The 13,907-nt window shown below is 36.0% G+C and overlaps 2 protein-coding genes and 2 non-coding genes across 5 annotated transcripts in view; 1 reads left to right on the forward strand and 3 right to left on the reverse strand.

The window, feature by feature from the left end:
- Positions 1–866: 866 nt before the first annotated feature.
- LOC117420864 (large ribosomal subunit protein eL37) lies at positions 867–3,777 on the reverse strand. Its single transcript, XM_034034576.3, has 4 exons — positions 3,682–3,777; positions 2,681–2,816; positions 1,909–1,993; positions 867–1,216 (listed from the first exon to the last, which is right to left on the reverse strand). Exons 1-4 carry the CDS (start codon positions 3,682–3,684, stop codon positions 1,147–1,149), a joined length of 294 nt encoding a protein of 97 aa, XP_033890467.2. The 5' UTR covers positions 3,685–3,777; the 3' UTR covers positions 867–1,146.
- Positions 1,289–1,365, reverse strand: LOC117421602 (small nucleolar RNA SNORD72). The gene has a single exon (XR_004547535.3). It is a non-coding gene; the product is annotated as a small nucleolar RNA SNORD72 (small nucleolar RNA).
- On the reverse strand, positions 2,908–2,984 carry LOC117421603 (small nucleolar RNA SNORD72). Its single transcript, XR_004547536.1, has one exon. It is a non-coding gene; the product is annotated as a small nucleolar RNA SNORD72 (small nucleolar RNA).
- Positions 3,778–10,296: 6,519 nt separating the features above from the next.
- Positions 10,297–13,907, forward strand: part of LOC117420910 (alpha-2,8-sialyltransferase 8E-like) — a 43,240-nt gene continuing 39,629 nt past the window's right edge. For both annotated transcript variants that reach the window (XM_034034659.3, XM_034034658.3), the window contains exon 1: positions 10,297–10,847. In XM_034034659.3, the coding sequence (XP_033890550.1) occupies positions 10,720–10,847 (128 nt within the window). In that variant the 5' untranslated portion in view covers positions 10,297–10,719. The remainder of the gene's footprint in view (positions 10,848–13,907) is intronic.

Genomic DNA, 13,907 nt, shown 5'->3' on the forward strand with positions numbered 1-13,907 from the left:
TCCTGAAACACAAAACTAACTAAAAATCACTGCATTTTTTGTAAATAAATAAATAAAAACAAACAGTTCCAGTATCTTGGACAGTAGGTAATATCAGCATTCAACTGTGGGAAATAAATAAGTTCAAAGATACAGTAAACCATTCCACACCAAATTGCCCAATTAGATTTCCTGACAATGCAAAAAAAAAAAAAAAAAAAACGTTATGTTTAAACATTTGGTTTGGGCTTATGGAGAGGGGAGGTTAAGCACGTTATCAAACACTGGGTGATTAGAAATTAAGTTTCATATCATTGATGTGGTAAACATGCTTTCTAGTCACCCTGTATTTTAGAAAATGTGTACTTTCTTCAAAGCTGAACCCCATAAACTGCAACACATTTCTCATTGTGCTATACTATTGTCTTAAAAGCTTTATATGGATATCAAACATACCAATTGAAGTAAGGCATTATACAAGTATTGTGTTTCCCATGCTTCTGTACCCCATGACTGATGCAATATGGTAAGCCCTCACAGGGCAAAGCCATTCATAAGTAGCTATGATCTCTTGGGAGCAGATATCATGATCAGACTGATGTGCCACCACATTATGATTAGTTACTATAGCTTATTTAACTATACATTGTAAAAAGTGTTTTTCAAACATTAGTTTTCAACCGGACAGGTTTTTGTTTCATTTTTTCTTTTTTTTTTGTATTGCAACATGGTGGAGAACATACAGAGCAATCACTGTTAAATACTTTTTATAGTCTAAGAGGCTCTCTAAGAACTGCTGTGTTTGGATATAAACAAATTACAACCCCACTGCCAGAATGCTTACTCATATGCAACCAATCTGGCCTCCTGTGGAGGCCGATATCAGCTTTCATTTTTTTTGTTAATTAACCAGTATAGTTACTGTGACATTCCTGAGATGTTTCAGATTGCTGTAGTTAAATAGTCCATACGTACCACATTTAAAAGCAGTTTGACAAACACTTTAATATTCAAACAGATGCCATTAATGATGCCAGTTGCTCTGAGTCACGTTGTTACCTTCGTTTGTCCCTGTAGTTTCTTAATGGTGATACAAGTGGCAATAAAGAGTACAAAGTTTTTTTTTAGTTTTTTTTTTTAAACAGAACATTTATTTAACCAAAATCTTTAAGAGGAGCTTGAAGCTGCAACAGCAGCTCTCTTGGGCTTGGGGGTTGTACCTTCACGGAATCCGTTCCTGCAAAATACATTGGCTATTAGAACACTAATCTATAAAGAGATCCACCAAACATTTTCTCATGGCATTTACAGCTTATCTCAGTAAAAATATTGAAATCACAGTGATATCATTTGTTCAGACATTTATTGAGACATCACTGATAAGCTGAATGGTCAAACCAATATTCTTCTAGAGTGCCAGTTTAGTTAGTACTGATGCAATATCCACTTTCAATTATAAGAGACAAGCAAAAAGCAAGCTCCTATCCCAACAGGACAGGAACAAGACATTGCTTTTGGTAACCAACTTACAACATTCAGTTTAATTGGATGTTCATAAAGCACACATGGGGATCACAACATGGGGACATGTAACTATTTTGAAGGGGTAATAAGTCTGACAGCATCAAATACATAATCTTACAGTTTTAGAAAATAGTGTTTGCATAGGTTAAGGGGTCCTTTATTTTTGACCTCGGCAAAAAACTACTGAAAGCAGTAAATAACTTTGCCCCATGCTCACACGCTTTAGGCAGACGAAAAACTTAAACTTTACTGTTAGTCTGAAAAATATACCAAAGTTTTCAAAAGTAATATTTTTAGAATGTATGCATCATCTATTAGAAGTTATTACAACAATAAAACACCCAGGCATCCTTACAGGCCACACTTCCTTAACTGCTAGAATACCAAAATGAACTATACTCTCACCTGAATCTGCGGTACACGACTTTCAGGTGCCTCATACGTCCTGTTCCAGTGGTGTTACGTCTCTTGGCCTTGGCACTCCAGTTGTCTGTCAACAGAAAAAAAAAAAATGTTTAAGAATCTTTAAACCACAAGACACACAGCGGGAAAAACTTACTTTAATGGTCAGTTTTACCATCTGGGCAATCTAGCATCTTATAACCAGTGTAAAATTCATTTGGATGTTTACCTGTAGAACAGAAACAAAAAACAGAGCTATTCCTAATAAACAAAACTTTGCATACAGAGTAAGCCAACTGGAGTCTTGTACAAAATCCCAGTAAATGAAGCGCACATCTCCTCACTTCATATGGTTGGTTCCACCCCCCTTCACAATTTGCATTAACTCCCTCACTGCAATGCACACATGTTGGCATGTTTTGATGCATTGTACCAGCATAAGAAAAGCTACAAATTGCATGTTATATTCCATTTAGTAAAAACATAAACAAAGCTTGTTTACAGATAACATTTAAATGGGCATTATTGTACAGAATCCCAGGTTCTACAGCAATCACAATAATATCACTTGTCACTGGCTTATAATTCCAATATATATATTTTGAAACTCTATCAATCTGATGGGCAAACCAAAAAGATTCAGACCTGGCTGTGCAGAAGCACCCAAGTTTAATCACAAGCAGGTTAGACCTACGTTTTTGTACAAGCCAAGCCATCATGCAAACGTTCATTGTACATGTGGTTTAGGCACATTCACGCCTAAGTAAACACTTACACTTTCTCTTGCGCTTGGCGGGGTAACCACATTTTCCACAGGTTGATTTTTGGAGATGGTAAGCCTTGGAGCCACACCGGCGACACAGTGCGTGCGTCTTGTTGCGACGCTTACCGAATGACGATGTTCCCTTCGTCTGTATGATGAATGAAAAAAAAAAAGTGTAAATATTGAGTTTCGCATGCAGGGTGTCTTAAAAAAACAACCTTGCGCAATGGCTGTGGAACGTCTTATCTCAGCAACAATTTGGAATCACTTGATTTCATATGTTCAGACATTTATTTTTAAACATCACTGATAAGACTTTTATAAATGACATATTAAGTACAGACTTCACAGGACCCCCTATGCTAAGTTGACACTAAGGAAGGCCTGGACCACTGCACGGTCTAGACACACCTGCCACTACATCAGCGTTTTCTACACAAGACTTTAAACTAACCCTGGTTTATATAACATTGGATTACATACCGCAGCAAATACTAACACCCCTTAGTACGATCTGAAGAGAATGTGTATTACACACATTTTTCCCCCATTGAAAATACTTAATACAATTAGTTGTACCATGTATCAGACAGATTAATTTCCTGCAAGTAGCGTATGAAAATGAACTCTCGCATAAGAAATGGCAGAGCGTGCTTTTACCAAAACAGGCCTAATCGACCGAATTATTCAATTAGTAAAATAGGTTTAATTCAATACAAGGGGTAACTTATATTTTAACTACTCTGAATCGAAAAGCAAAATTGAAAGAAAAAAAAACGCTACTAAATCTACGGTCTCTTCAATGGCTTTATTATTTGGTGCTTGTTCACAACCATTTGGGGGACACGTCAAACCTTTTAAAAATATTAAAACATCAAACCATCCTCTGGAATAACATGGAATATCACATTCCTATGTCTTATTATAGCATTGTGGAACATATTTGGTGCCATAAACCATGTTAACATGTAGATGTTTTAAGATCCAAAAGTACGCCGCTTTCTCAGACTCACCATCTTCCCCCAGAGGCTGACACGATAGAGACCGGAACATAAGCAGGAGTTCCGCTATATCACTACCGCCTGCTTCCGGTACTGCACAAAAACACGTTCCCTCTGTCAAAGCTGTATATTTTTGCAAGCAAGGTATTAGGGACAGTATAACTAATTTGCTAAAAGAAAAAAAAAATACCTAGATGGAACTCGTTCTATAGTAATTATATCAACCAGATTCGAATATTAAAATCTGTATTTTAATCCTGTATTCTTTTTATATTTGTTGAATGTAAATTAATGACTAAATCTGAAAAATACTGTAAAACTGCGACGAACTTAATTTGTAGTTTTCCTTTTTGTCAGCAATTTAATACGTCAGTCCGAGTCAGAGTAAGTTCTTTATATGTATGGCATGCTTTATTGTGCATTTTTGAATTTTTAATATCACTATTTATTTTGTTATGTTTGGTTTTCTTTTATATATCTTTAAAAATGAAATATATAATTTGAAGAAAACATGTCAGTTAAAATATAATTACAATACATTTTAAAACAAATACCTACAAAGTGTTATTACAAAACATCAAACATGTAAACAATGAAATATATTTTTTTAAAGAAAAAAACAAACAAAAATAAAAATGTTCTTGTGCTGGCTCCATCTTCTATACTATACAACAGTGGTACTCATTTGTGGCTCTTTCAATCTATCCCTTTTAATTTCTTTATTTCAACCATGCCCTTAACGATTGAATTGAACTATATTGAATTGTACCTAGGTGTGGGTGGAACACAGTTCTGGTTTGTATTAGATGCAAAAGAGCAGCAAGTCAGTATCACAGCTATACTATAAAACAGGTTATTATTATTATTATTATTATTATTATTATTATTTATTTATTAGCAGATGCCCTTATTCAGGGCAATTTACAATTGTTACAAGATATCACATTATTTTTACAGACAATTACATTATTTTTTTACATACAATTACCCATTTATCAGTGGAGTTTTTACTGGAGCAATCTAGGTAAAGTACCTTGCTCAAGGGTACAGCAGCAGTGTCCCCCACCTGGGATTAAACCCACAATCCTCTGGCAGGAACCAACGACATGGCAAAACATCACAGGCCTATAAACAAAGCAGTAGAAGTAACGATAAAAAAAGAAAGAACCGCTCAGATAGGTAAGAAAACAAGGGCTTCAAAAATTATGTGTGCTCTAAAACTAACAAGACATTTTCTATCCATTTATTGTACCAAAATATACATTGTGTACACACTGCTGACCCCTTAAGGTACACAAGGAATTGAGTGGTTGTTCAAACGGTTTTTTCTTAAAATACATTTGAGAGTCACTCAAACTGACAATTTCAGTATATTTTAAACCCTGTTTCGTTCACATTGCAGTTTTTGATTTTTGAGGACACATATGCCTCTTGTACCCTAAAGCAGGGTTTCCCAATCCTGGTGCTGGGAACCCACTGTATCTTCTGGTTTTCATTCCAACTGAGTTATCATTTACTTAACTGAACCCTTAATTGGACTATTCTTTAGCTTAATAAGCTTATATTATCTTATTTTCAGCTTTTAAACAGTTGGAGATTTCAAGTTAACTCTACAATTTTACAAGTAACTTGAAATCGGCAACTTTTTAGGAGCTGAGAACAATTTAAAAAGTCAAATTAAGCACATTATTTGTGCAATTGAGGGTTTAATTAAGCGATTGAGAACTCATTTGGAAAAGCAGAGAAGACACAGTGGGTCCCCAGGACCAGGATTGGGAAGTCTTGTTCTAAAGGGTTAAACTTGTTACTTTAAACATGTAATAAGCATTTGTTCCTTTGGGTGGCAGTAGTTCTCACCTCTTAAAAATAACAAGAAATTATGAAAAATTCTACTGGTTGTCTCCAAGATATAATTTGCCATATTTGCCTTCTTATGTCCCTCCAGTTGACAGTAGCATATGTAGCAGGTATTTCAGTTCTGTTCATGCCACTGAATTTGTATGAATCTGTATCTTTTGTGGCTGCATGGGTCAGGCAATAAGTTAATCAACCTTCTTTGTACAATAATATTTTATCCCAGGGATAATTTTACTTTTATACCTATACAGTATAGGCATAAGCTGCATATGGATATTGTTTACACTATATAACAATATATTTTAATATGCATGCAAACAGGACCATAACCAGAGCTGACAATCTACTGAGGTCAAATTTAGGTTTCAAGCTATAGCTGGCAGTATTTATATGACTGCTTGGTATTTACTATTCAACCTCCAAATCTATGTTACACAGCAAAGTAACAGAGAAAATGAAGGAGTCTTTTGTACTTTGGCAGAATTTTTACATGAGCATCAGCATTGATGATGCAAAAAAAACAACAGAGGACACGACCTCGGTGTGCTCATAGCTAGTTACAGCCATGCTGCCAGACTACCAGTAGTAAAATGTGCACCTATTTTTCAAATCCACTAATACGAACACCATCAGAGGGTGCAGCTGTACCATATTCGATACAGGATAGTTTAGAGGGTGAAGTTTACTGGCAACACTATAATAAAATAGAAACTAGACTAGGGATCTCAAAGGGTCAAGCTTCAGCAGTTTGGATCCCCTGTGGGGCTGGTTAAGAAATGCTTTAAGATCCTCTTTCACCGTCATGCAATTATTTCCATTATATCGGTGACCGTTGATACTGTTACTGGTATTTGTACTAAACAGGGATTGGTCTTTTTCTTCTTGCTTTCACTTGCCAGTTTGTAAATGCAGCAACTCCATCAGCATTTTTACTGCAGATAAAAAATGTGTGTATTTGAAAAAAAAAAAAAAAAAAAAAAAATATATATATATATATATATATATATATATATATATATATATATATATATATATATATATATATAAAAATTATTTTTAATTATTTGATGACCAGTTGATGTATTATCATTATATGGTGTTATTTTAGTTGATTTTACTGTATGTGTGATTGATCTTGCTTACCTGTGTTTTACCTTGATTCCACTGTGTTACATTCAATGCAGTGTATTTTCTACTGTACTTTGTTTACACTTTACAAGTAATCCTATTCACAGTAGTGAAAAAAAACTGCTTTTACTCAAAACATTATAGAAAATCTTGGGTATTTCAACAGATATTTCAAAATCCCATAAAATAGAATTGTACCTGTTAGTTAATACATTATTAAGATGTCAGAAGCCCCAAATCGTGTTATTCTTTGTAAAGAAGCATATGATAGGATGTAATGTCATGAAACTGTCAGTTTTATTAATTACCCCTGTGGTCACTAGTAGTAACTGTAGCATTCAATTAATTCCTGCAATTCCATTGCTGAACACACAGACTGTTTCCAGGCTACAAGTTACTTGACTTGGACAACAGCTCACATTTTTTTTACAAAAAAAACAAACAAACAAAAAACACAATTCTATTGACTTTTGTAACAACTGCTAAATGATTCCCTCCATCTCCAAGCATACCTTGACTTGTACTCTACTGTTCCATTAATCATATATTGTTAGACTTTGTAAAACTCTTCCACATTGTCATTATACTGTTAGAGAAGTCCTCTGTTACTCAGATGTTGTTGACATGAAATTTAATATGTCATATGTGTACTCAATTCCTTAGCAAATTTAAATCCCTTTGTATATTTCTGTTTCCACCCCTACTCCCCACAAATTTGTGTCATCTGTAGATTTAACAGGAGACAGTCCCCTCCCCCACCCCCCTTATGTCATTTTTCAGATGTAGAAAAGAAAGGCCAGCGCACTGACCCGTATAAGACCTCGCTCAGTGCTCCAAGTTTGACACTGAACCTTTTCCAGGCAGTCGGTTTTCTGTATTTTAAACAAGTACTGTAACATGCACTCCTGTTGCCTTATTCACAGCCTGGAGAACTTCCTGGAATACTCTTGAACCTTCACAAATTGTGTCACATATACTTTTCAGTCAACATCACATTGTCAGTATCAGTCTATACGAGAGATACATGCACACAAACCCAGTTTTCTCCTTTGCATCAGGAGCCTTGAGTTCATGTATCAGTATCAGGGTAGCAGTGTGGAGTAGTGGTTAGGGCTCTGGACTCTTGACCGGAGGGTTCTTGGTTCAATCCCAGGCGGGGGACACTGCTGCTGTACCTTTGAGCAAGGTACTTTACCTAGATTGCTCTAGTAAAAACTTCTCAACCTTCAGTGGGGGGTCTGGGGTTAGAAACATTTCACATCAACACACATACAGTTATCTTGCATGAAAGACAATTATTGTTTCCTGTATCACTGATTCTTGTCTGATGTCTCCAGGCTGCAGCTATAAAGACATTCCTTGACCTTGAGGCTTGCTTGTCTTTTAATGCCACCCTGAAATGCCCTAGTGATGCCATATGAAGTTAGAAAAGGAAATACCATGGTTTACCTTGTGGAGGTATACAATTGGTGTTGGTAAATCCAGCAGGGTGTGCAGATTAAATAGAATTATGTGATCCATAAATGGCACTTCTGCTGCTGCCTTGCTGGAGGCAGATAATGTGCCTCCTTCTCAGCACATCAAATCTCTCCAGGGGTCAATGTCCTTGTCAATGACATTTCTGAAAGGCCTATTTCTGCAGTGTTCACTCTCCTTTTGGCAGAAACATTGTTTGTTATGTCTTTTGTGTTCTCTTAACACCAATATACTGTATGTTTAACTTTACAAATGAGAAAGAATTTGGTATTACCATACCTGCTGTGTTGACGTTGTTACACAGGCTGACATACTGTATTGCATTTTGAGAGAGGTCAGTTTGGGTTATTTGCTGATGATTTTGGGCTGACATAAGTCATATTTAGCAGGTGCTTTTAAAATCTTAAAAAGGTACATTTTCCAAATGTAATCTATCAAACTTTGACTTGTTTTTAATACTGGTGAAATTGACCGTAATTCTTCCAATCTGAAGACGAATTCCTGTGCATTAAATAAGATATGTAGTTGAAAAAACAACTTCAATAGTTCATGAATAAAGTGTGCACTGTAGAGCTCAAAACGCTGGCAGGTAGCAAAAGGAAACTACAGGGAAGAGATGGTTTGATTGCCACCTTGCTGTCCCTTTCTACCCGCAGCACAAAGGAATATCCACTAGAAACTGTCTTCAGGGCATCAGATGATTCTTAAGGGTTAGGTTTAGGGTTAGGTTTTAGGGCTGGGGTTGCTTAAGGTTAGGGTTGGGGTTGGGTTAGTGTCAGGGTGGGTTGGGTTGGTTTCGTTGCCGAGCTCGGGAAGTGAAAGGTGGGAGTGCTTGGCAAATGCCCTAGAATCATCAGATGTCCAGATGTCCTCAGGACAGTTTCTAGTGGATATTCCTTTCTGCTGCCTTTCTACCCAGTTATGCTAACTGCTTTGTTATAGTATATATTCCCGGTGAAATAGAATGCAAGGTCAGATTCATGTGATTTCTCTGAAATCAGGAAACACAGACACATGATCAAACAACAATGGTCTCAAGCAAGCTCAAGATCAATTAAATTTAATTAATCTGAATATTGGAGCACATGATGAAATGACAAGCCCATTTTAAGTCGATATTTATATGTATGGATCTCATCTTGATTTATCTTTATGTATTTATTAAATATAACTGTTAATATGTGTGATTCATTTCTCTACTTATGACAAATGCTAGACTGGTAGTACTGGAGACTAAAGTTTATTCATAACATAAACAGTAACAAGAGAATGCTTCAGGCCTGAGGGAACAGTCCTGCCTCCAGTAATGCACATTTGGTAAACACTTTAGGATTTGATGACATCATAATGTTTATTGTCCAATGAAATTAATCATTTTGTGGCCATATAACCTCCAGCTATAACTAAGACACCATTAATGACACATACTTCACATATCCTCCACCTTACAGCTATACTACTTTGCACCAATCCACTGAGCTCCATGTTTCAAACCATTCAGAGATCCAAATTTGTTACAGTATGAAGATGCTTTATTTTAGTTCACACCCCATTCTAATTACAAATTCAAAAAGCAACTCTGAAATACAGTATAACACGATTTTCTATTGTTCAAATAGATTGGAGATGTGACTAATCATGTATAATGCTTAGTCTACCCTAATATTAACCTTAAGACGATAATAAAAAAAAGTATTGAATACAAGAGCAAAAAACCATGGTGATCCCTTTAAGATTATTTGCTTGTGTAATCAAATCGCTGCCATACATATCTTGAGTCTACAATAAATCAGTATGCAGGAGGTGCCAACAGCTGTCCTTGAAGAGATGCAACTGTGACCTTGTTTATACAGATGGCAAGAGGAACAGACCGAATGAACAATATAGACCAAACCTTGACAGGACATTTGTGAGCCTAAAAAGCTAGATCGCTCCTAACTGTTTAAAACCCTGATATTAAATACAATGACAGTGAAGTGTAAATGACTAGCCATACCCTGTACTGTTCTAGGAAGGCGTTTATGTGATGCACCCACATGATAATGCATACATGTAATAGCAGATCCCAGTCACGTCTAGAAGCAAATGCCTACTATTTGGATTATTGAGAGAGAGAGAGAGAGAGAGAGAGAGAGAGAGAGAGAGAGAGAGAGAGAGAGAGGTTCCTGAGGCAGATCGCTGCAAGTGTAATGCAGTAACCGAGGCTCCTCATTTGCCAATTTTTACAGTCTATGTTGGGTGAGATGACAGAGAAGATTTTCAACACCTAGTGTGACGGTAATACCATTGCCGTGATTTCGCATGCCGAATCCCTTTAGGTGCAAGGAGACGTCCTGAGGAAGGGGTTGGCAGTTTTTTCGCAGCCTCACTCTGTACCTGCTTTGGAACACGAAAATGATCATGAAAAAACAGCAATGCTAGTTTACAGATGCTCAGATTCTGTACTGAGAAAACGCGTTTTAAAAAGTGCAATCCTTTAAGACGATGACCTTGGCTAAACATGTGTGCCTGTGACTGAATCCAATGCGTTCGACTTTTCAATACAATAAGGACACTTTCTGGTTTTAAGTCTGAACCTTAGGCTAAAGAATGGGGTACTCAGACACTTCGAGCAGAGATGTGCTGGGTAACAGATCTCTCTGTTTTTTTTTTATTTGTGCGTTTGGTCTAGTAACCTTGTTGCAGCAGATCATCTACGGGAAGAAGTACATTAAGAGGTAGGTGGTTACAGTACTACTCTATGTATCTTCTGTCAAAAGTTAGTTTCTGGTTAGTTACTAACAGTTGCAAAGTACTTGCCAAAATGATTTAAGATCATTAACAAGAACAGCATTATGTTATTGTTTTGGAATATTTACAAAGAATAATTTACCATGTGCACAGTATTGCTGTATATTTTACAGTTTCATACTCATAAGCATGTGTTTAATTAAATTAATTGCACAATGTATGCTCAGTATCATAGGCTGGTATTTTATATACGTATTTACTGCGATTTTTTTTAAAAGTTACTTAAAATCATTATAGATTTAAATACATCGTTAACCAAAAGATGTGAATAAAACTCTCACGCTGAAAAACTAATTTTCAATTTACAGATTACCATAACAATTTGTATTGAGTATCATGGATGTACATAAGTAATGTACATTAGCAATGCGTGGTTTGAGAAAATATGACCGTGTAACAAACACATAAACCAGATTTGTGCATGTACCAGGGTTACAGACTTGTTGTCATGGTGACCTTTCTGTTTCAATTTTAAATTATTTTCTGGGCACCCCTGACAGGATGTATTCATTAGGCATGACTGCATAATTAACATCTCTAATTCACTAAGTAGCTTATGCCTGCTGTAGAATGGTAAAATTGTAAAGAAAGAAACCCACATAACATGAAGTGGCTTTAATATAGCATATATAAGTTGGGTTATCACGTTTACCATCAGCAGTACTGATGGCTGACCTGGCTGGCAAGCTTTTTCCTAGACTGAGGCCACAGCATCTTTGTATAGATACTGAGCTACTAGGGAGGACAGTTGTTTCTATATATATTTTGTATTTATGTCACTGATGTTTATTCGTTGTACAGCATGCCAGTTTTTCATTCGCATGATTTAAGTCTTTGTACTGTAGCAGGGATTTATAATATCACAGACCATGTTGAGAACCACAGGGATATTTGCACTTGCACTGGTGGTGCAGTTACCTTGACTCAAATATCCTGGCTTGTTGCCCTTAAGAAGGTAAATACAACCAAACTATGAGTTTAATGTGCCATCAAGGCCCTGTGGTGTTCAATGTGCTGAAGGGTTTTGTTTTGTTTTTTTTTACTAATGATTTCACATTATTTGGAAATTTGTATTGGACTGTACTGTTCAGAAAAGCCATTTGCTAAATTGCTTGTTTTATTTTTTTGAGCATGGTGATTTATTATAGGGTGGTCAAGTTGATCAAATTATCCCAAGCCTCCCTGCATCTTACCTGAACAATCACTGACATCAGCTCTCCTGATCAGTAGCTGTTTCAGTCAGAGACTCATTTTGACACTGCAGGAGCTACATGATTTCCATATAGTTCTGTGGTTGTGGTCCCCATGTGTCCCAATATGACTGTACATATTTCTGGTTTGGTAACCTCATTGGGCAAGTTTATCTAAAAATTGTGCTTGTGAAGATTTAGAGTAAACAGCTTTGCTTAAGAGACCTTGAAACAAAATGTGCTGAAGAGACCTTGAAACATATGTGTCCTAGTTTTGTACGATTTTTAGATTATTTTTTTTTGTCCTTTCAAATAATTAAATACTGGAGTAAATGCTTTTAAAATATACCCCTTTTTAGTTTGTTTCACAGGAGAAACCGATCTTCATAACTGAAAGGGTGGTGTGTGAGAGGCTAGAGACCAGCAGTTCCACTGTTGTATTTTGCAGCGTGGGTACATTTTGTCTGAAAGGTTGTGTGGCCAACAAGCTTTTGTGATTTGGAAGAATAGTTACATATCTTCACATTGGCAGTGTTTGAAACAAGCCTTCATTCAGAGCCCACATATTCAGATGCCAGAACAGCACCATTAGATGCTACTATATAGGGCAGCAGTGTGGAGTAGTGGTAAAAAGCCAACTGTATAAATGGGTACTTGTATGTAAAAATAATGTGATATCTTGTAACAATTGTAAGTTGCCCTGGATAAGGGTGTCTGCTAAGAAATAAATAATAATACTATATCTGGTTGAAGAAAAGCCTCTGCAAGCTTCTGCCTTGAACATATTTGTTCTCTATTTCCATCATCACACCTTTTATCCATTCAGTGTTGGATCCCACTGCATACAAATGTTTCACATTGGCTTGATTAAGCTATATTTTTCTTGTGATCTGCAGCTGGTAGAGGATGGAACCTCACTGTGAACAGACCCCATGGATTTTCTCTTTAGTTATTATGTCATATTCAACCCTAAATTCTGGTGACCTATTTGTATTCTGTCTAGTCGTTGATAGATGAAATGATAGCCGTATTAGTACAGCGATGATAGACAAAGAGGAGATGTGATACCTTTTATTGGACTAACTAAATAATAATTAATCACAAGCTTTCGAGACCTCAAGGTCTCTTCTTCAGGTGAAAGTAGGAAAGAGAGATTTAAACCACAATCGAAAGCTTGTGATTCATTATTATTTAGTTAGTCCAATAAAAGGGATCACATCTCCTTCTCTTTGGCTATATTCTATCTAGTGAAAAAGACCACAGATAGTCAAGTAGATTAATCAAAAGGCACTAGTTTTCCATTATAACTCAAAATAATCTCCAGTCAGTAATCATTTTGCACACATGTGTATATTGTGAGGCTCATTAAAAAAAAGTGTTCAGGAAGGTTTTACTTTTTATAATAAAATGGGGAATGGGTAACAGGGGTGTGACATATAATAGGTATACCATAGAATGAGGGAAATAGCTATGTCCCACTTTCCATGACATAGTGTAATCTGTATAATGGATCATGTGATGATGTTGAGGTCTTTTAAATCTATGTCAGATGTATATGTGCATCCAGCAATTTATACATATTATAACTGTTCATGTTATTTAAAAATACAAAAGTATTTTTTTTAATAGCATTAGTAAGAAATGACAAATAAGCCTTTTTCAAAAACATCTTGGCCTCTACTCTAAAGAAAGTTCAAGGCAATGACAGATTATGTAATGATTTAAAACAGTATTAACTCAGAATACTTTTTACCTTTACATTGTATTCATCTGAGAAAATGTGTCTTGCTTCAAAGT

Source organism: Acipenser ruthenus, chromosome 1 (assembly GCF_902713425.1).
Source record: "Acipenser ruthenus chromosome 1, fAciRut3.2 maternal haplotype, whole genome shotgun sequence".
Taxonomy (NCBI): Eukaryota; Metazoa; Chordata; class Actinopteri; order Acipenseriformes; family Acipenseridae; genus Acipenser; species Acipenser ruthenus.